Genomic DNA, 6,041 nt, shown 5'->3' with positions numbered 1-6,041 from the left:
CCCTCCCCAGCCAGCTTTTTGGCCACAGACTCCACCCCACAGAGCCAGGCTGGCGAGGGAGGTGCCCTGGGGTCTGGTCACCCCAATGGGGTGGAGACAGAGGCCCCACATTTCTAGCGCTTCTCAGGAAGAGGGTTATCCTCTCTCTCAATCTCTCTACCAAGGCAACAGTCCAGGGTGAGCTATTTTCTGACCTGCAAGGAGAGGGGCGTCCTCCCAGCCTGGATCGCCCCCCCCCCGAACTGGGCCTTTCTGGTGCAGCAGGTCGCTCTGCTACGTTTTTGTGGGGCCAGGATGAAGCGATTCCCCGCAGGACGGAAGAGATGCTTGAACGGAGATTGCTCTGTGCAAAAACAACCCTTTCCAGGGTCATCAGACGCAGTCCCTTCTCATCATCATCACTGGCCCAGCTCAGAAGAAATGGGATTTATTTTAATTTTTCCCCAGTGACCGGTGTCCCTTTGCTTCTACTTGTTCAATTATGATTTCCTTTCCACTTTTATTCCTGCCGCTGGTCGTTGAATGGAACCGGCTGAATTCTGCACAGGCCACCCTGCCTTTTGCCCCAGGGTGTGTGTGTGTGTCTGTCTGTCTGTCTGTCTGTCTGTCTGTCTGTGTTGTTCTACTCCATAGCACTTTCCCAAAATTAAAGGGGGGGAGAGAAAAGAAGACAGAAAAATGCAACTACTTTGGAAGGGGTACTTCTTTAGGACTTGGAAACCTCCATCAGAAAATACCTTCCAAGCTCACAAAATGAAATTTTCTTCACATGGGGGTTAAACAGAATTTCAGCAATGAGCCAGCGCTCTGTGAACCAAAAACGAGTGGCGTTCTGTGCACCTCTGGTGGAAAGGGTGGGGGCAAAGCTAATCAGATATTATTCAAAGAGAGGGTTCTGACCTCTGAACAGCTGAGAATAATAATTCTAGAACTTCAGAGCTTCAGATCCAGTCCTTCTCAGGAAGGCACCATGGGGGAATTGAACTCCCAGCCTCTGGTTCTTCAGCCAGGGGTCTAAAACCCCTGAGCTCTCCAGAAGACCTGGCACTCCCTACAGGAGGTGGTAAGAAATTGAGATACTTCATGAAAGTGACATAGCGCTGTTTCCCCCCCCCCGCCCCCGTCATCAAAGAGGAACCGAAGAAAAGAGGAGATCATTTTGGATGATGGCTTTGGTTACTTAGGAGACCCTTTGCTGGAAAAGATCATCCTGCAAACACTTCACTTTATATATTTTTTGTGCTTCTTTCTTTTATTTTTGTGTGTGTTTCTTAAAAGAATTTCCAGACTGTCTTCAAGGAGATAGCCAGATCACGCCAAAATGGCCACCAAAAAAAAGGACACAGAAACCATTATCCAGACAATTTTCTACAGTACACAAGGAGCATGGATGGGGTGGGGTGGGAGAAATACTCCTGTCTGGTCAACTACCACCCTCCTTTCCCCAGAGCATCCAGGGACACTCAGGTGTGTCAGCCCTTCAGGAGTGGGCTAACAGGTTTCACTAGCAGTGTTTGCTTGTGTCTAGGTTCTTCTTGGTTGGGTCATACGAAGCTCCTGAAAAGCAGATAGCTGCGTTGCGATCACACTCGCAAATAAATGCCTCGCACTCATTATTCTTCTCTGGAAAGAAAGGAAGAAAAGGAGAGGAACATGAGGATATTAGAGTCCCAGTAACTTGTTTTTGTTTGTTTTAAAATAGTAAAAACTCTTCCTTCAAAGCATTTTCGGACAATGGCCAAAAATGCGTAAATTATGCCTGGAGAAGGATGAAGATGTAACTGGCATGGGAATTTGGTAATTAAGGAGTCCTTCCTTCCATACCGTCGTTCCCATGGCTTTGCACACTCTTGATTCCAACTAGCCATGGGACAGAAGGAGGAAGTCTTTTATTTCTAAAATTCTCCCCCTACCAGTGCTCTCATCAGCCTTCTCCAGGCATAATTTACACAACAGGATTTTGGCTCATCAAAAGCATCATTTTTAAACTTCCATCTGACATTGTGTCTTTGCATTCACTGCAGCCCTTTTCTCTGAAATTGACAGCCTTACTTTATTTCCAACCAAACCTCATTGTCCATCTGATGCTTTCTAATATAGTCTCTTTCCTCCTCCTTTATTTTATCACTTGGAATTTGTGGCACCTGGGACATATAATCCCTTGAGGTTTTTTTTTATCTGAAACAGTCCCAGAAAGGCCCAACAACTACCCCCAAGTCACCTGTGCCTTTTAGTTAAAAGCTTCCCGTTGGCAGCTCTTGCTTCATTTTGTTGTGACCAACGCACAAGGCAACAGATAAGTGGCTGCATCGTATCCACGTTTGCTACCTTTTAGGGAGCAGAATCCTCCATTTTTGAGGGCTGATAGTCCATCTTTGAAAGAGCTATCCAGTCCAAGCTTCATTTAAACATCAAAGATTCATATGAGGGAGACCTATCCACCATGCACAACATCCAGGATGTAAAAATTTGCAGGTGGAAAGGATGCCTGTATGGAGTCTCTCCCACCTGAGCGAGGTGTGTGTGTGGAAATTTTATTTAAATTATAGAAATCATTCCAAATTTTGCATTGGTACCTAAAACGTATAACCTATTTTATGCAAATCAGGTCCCCCTTTCCCCCCTTTTTGATTTTTTTTAAGTGGCCCTTGTAATGCCCATTGGCAAGGTTATGTTGTACCCTTTACACTTCAAACAATCTCCCTCACATACACAAACACACATCTTCGAGAAAAATAATGGCAACAAAATTTAGTGCAGTAGAACCCTATTATCTGTGCGATCAGTACCCACTGATTCACTTATCCTGGACCTGAAAATATTAAAAATATTAAATGAGAAATCCTAGATATATATATTTCTAAAGATGAAGTCACTGGATCTGACCACTAGAGGGAACCAGACACCATGCGATGCCTAGTGTTCACTCGAGAAACGTATTTTCCATGATGTCATTGCCAGAACTGGCCTCTAGAGGGAGCCAGAGACCTTGTGATAGCATTTATTATTAAAATAGCATTCATTGTAATCCACATTTTCCGGTAACCCATCGCCCATGGATATGGACGTGCTACAGTACTGCCACTCCCAGCCCTCTGTGCCACCATGGACTCCATAGCAGGCCCCCAGAGTCTGTACAGGGTTTGGCTCAAGGCATACGAGCCTGCCAGGTCTGGGTGCCAAATATCACCCATGCCATGCCCCCACAAGATTGACTGCTCTTGCCCAGGAAAAGGGTGAAGGACTGCCTTTACCGCTGCAGGTGATGGAGGTGCCAGAGCAGCTGTAGGCGTAGGTCTTGGTGTAGGGATTGTCCAGGAGGAACTTGCAGTGCGGGTGCTTCTTGGCTGCAGAGTAGCAGTTGTCGTGGACCTGGCAGCACCTGCCCGAGAAGGAGGACCCATCAGGAACGAGACACGGGCCTTGGTGGGAAATCCAGAACTACCTCCCTGGAAGAGACCAAGCTGGGGATGTCTCCCCCCCCCTCCAAGGGGACATCTTCACAAGGCTGCCTGCTTGGAAGCTCACGAATGGGGCCTTGATTACAGAGCCCAGAGAAACCCCTGTTTCTAATCCCCCCCCCATGGCCATGTTGGCTGAACTTTCAGGGCGGGATGGTTCAGAAACTGATTTTTTCTAAGCTCCAGACAGCCACCGTCTCATAGATTCATTGAAATGGGAGGTGGGAAAATATCCAGGAAGCAACACATTCTATTAGAGAAAACGGCTTACTTGTCCAGGTCATCCACGGGGGTTCCACTGCCCCCCAAACCACAGTAACAGCCATAGTTGTTATAATCCTTCAAGGGGTCACTGCCCGGAATAGTGCATTTGATCATGTTCCGAAACTGCCATAAGTTCCGGGGAACAACCATGTTGGCTGTGGCCACTAAGATAATGAGAGAGAGAGAGAGAAGAAGGAGAGTGAAATATATTTCTCAGAAAACAAGCAATATATAATGATAATCACCCACTCTTGCCCAGGTTTCCTTAGCAGTTTTTCTTCCTTCAATCTCAATTTAAATCTCAAATTCAAAGAGGTTTAATGCTTTACGGTTATTCAAAGAGGCTTAATTTCTTTATGGTTATTCAAAGAGGCTTAATTTATGGTTATTCAAAGAGTCTTAAATCTTAAGTTTTTATGGGAAGAAGGAGCTCCAATTGTTTAGGAGAAGAAGGATACTTTAATTCATGGATTCATAGACACCCTGCTTCTACTATAGTTAAGAAAGTATGCACATTACAGATAGCCTGCTATTAGAAGGAGGGGCTCTCTCTAAGGGCTGAGAACATGTAGTTGTTTTGGCAGGAGCTTTTCACATACCCTGTGGTTTGCAGATTAGATTGCTTTGTTTTGTGAGTGGTTGTCAGGAGGTAAACACCATTTGCAAGTCTAATTTCCTGGATACAACAGTCCACTGGAATCATGTCTCTGGAACATTGGGGGATTATAGTAATCTATAACTTATATTTCCACCTGCATTCCAACCTCTATCAAGGAGTCTGAGCTGAGTTAAGACTTGCTGAAGATTAGATTTAAGAAAGCCTCTACCCTGTGATACCAAGTGAAAGAGTGACAAACACAGAAATAAGACGTTTTCATATATACATATGGGCCAAGGTGCATAGTTTTCCCTACACTGTGTCCTTTTTTAAAAAAATGCAGGAAGATGCCACTCTACAGAAAACACATTTTGGGGAGGCGACGCCACTGCTTAGGATTTGAGGGCACTCCCAGACAATCTTGGTCACCATCCGTGGAGGGCTTTTAATTCCCAAACCAGCATTCTGCTTTGCTCCTGCCTAGATTGAAATGCTGTTTTGACAAAAGGCATCTGAGCTTACACAGTTTACACCATTCAAGTAAGCCGTTTTGCTGGGAGATCCTATTTTGAACTGTCTTCAAGGGCAGCCCTACGTAGAACACCGGGTAGTAGTCTAATCTCAACATTACTAGAAAGGCAAAGACTCTTCTTTCTGCTTCCTGGGAGGGTAAGCAGCTGTCACACCATCCCAGATCCAAAGAGAGCCTTCTCTGTGGATTCGTCAGCTAATTTATGACACACACACACACACCCAAAGCCGCACGAGAGCGCTGTTCTGTTATGCCTGGCAAGCCGTAAGGAGAACAATGGTCTCCCTTCCCAGCCCACTGGGCCTGTTCAAAATGCCGCTCACCTGACGCCAACACCAGGAGCAGGAGATTCATGTTGTCTGTAGCCTGATCGCTTAGAGGCTCTGCCTTCCTCTTCGCCGCCTCTTTATAGCCTGGCTTCACCTTGGCAGCAGGAGCCCCCGATAAGGGAGCTGTGTTTACCTTTCTATAAGCATCCTTCTTCTATCAGAAGTCAACAAGCAAACCTTTCACAAGGCTGTGGAAAAACCAGCTGGTTTTCTTTCCAGGAATCCTTGTCTGACTCTTTCCTTTATTTTATTCCGCCCGCTGACGCCACCCTCTCTGGTGATGGATCTTGTTTTAAAATTTAAACATCTGATCTAACCCTCACGGCAAAACATTTAGCGGAATGCCTTTTTCCAAGAAGGGCTGGGTTCAGCATGGATTCGACAGGGGATAATCTGTTTTTAATCAGAAAAGGGGGAAACATCCTGTGTGCGACTCTGGTCAAGCACCATCGGTGGTTCTAGAAAGAAGCCAACGTGGACTTCTGGGCTTCATGGCCCATTCGCACACACAAGGGGCGCCTTGATGAGGAGCTTGCGTGTAGAGATGTTCAGAGATGGAATAGCCTTCGTCTGCTTGAGTGAGTCTAACAGAAATCAAACAGGAAAACAGATCTGAAATAGATCTGTTCATCTTTCGTATATGTGTATGGTCCTGATAGAGCCTTAACTTCCTTCATTCCCATCTGAGCCTCGTAGGCACCTGCCGTTCTAGAAGTCACCACCACGACGATGCAACAAGGGCATCATCAGCCAAGACGTTGGCTCGAATCATCTCCATCCAGAGGGGAGCGACTATAACCACCAGCCCGGCATGACAAGAGGGGTCAGAGCGCAAGTTCAGCTCTGCAACTAGGAAT

At 46.1% G+C, this 6,041-nt stretch overlaps 1 protein-coding gene across 1 annotated transcript; it reads right to left on the bottom strand.

Annotated features, from left to right (window-relative positions):
• Positions 1-1,228: 1,228 nt before the first annotated feature.
• Positions 1,229-5,277, bottom strand: PLA2G1B (phospholipase A2 group IB). The gene is made up of 4 exons (XM_020799130.3): positions 5,179-5,277; positions 3,733-3,889; positions 3,255-3,382; positions 1,229-1,623 (listed from the first exon to the last, which is right to left on the bottom strand). Exons 1-4 carry the CDS (start codon positions 5,207-5,209, stop codon positions 1,505-1,507), a joined length of 435 nt encoding a protein of 144 aa, XP_020654789.2. The 5' UTR covers positions 5,210-5,277; the 3' UTR covers positions 1,229-1,504.
• Positions 5,278-6,041: the final 764 nt, after the last annotated feature.

Source organism: Pogona vitticeps, chromosome 14 (assembly GCF_051106095.1).
Source record: "Pogona vitticeps strain Pit_001003342236 chromosome 14, PviZW2.1, whole genome shotgun sequence".
Taxonomy (NCBI): domain Eukaryota; kingdom Metazoa; phylum Chordata; class Lepidosauria; order Squamata; family Agamidae; genus Pogona; species Pogona vitticeps.
Note: the sequence above shows the minus strand (reverse complement) of the source record. Positions and strands in the feature narration are given on the sequence as shown.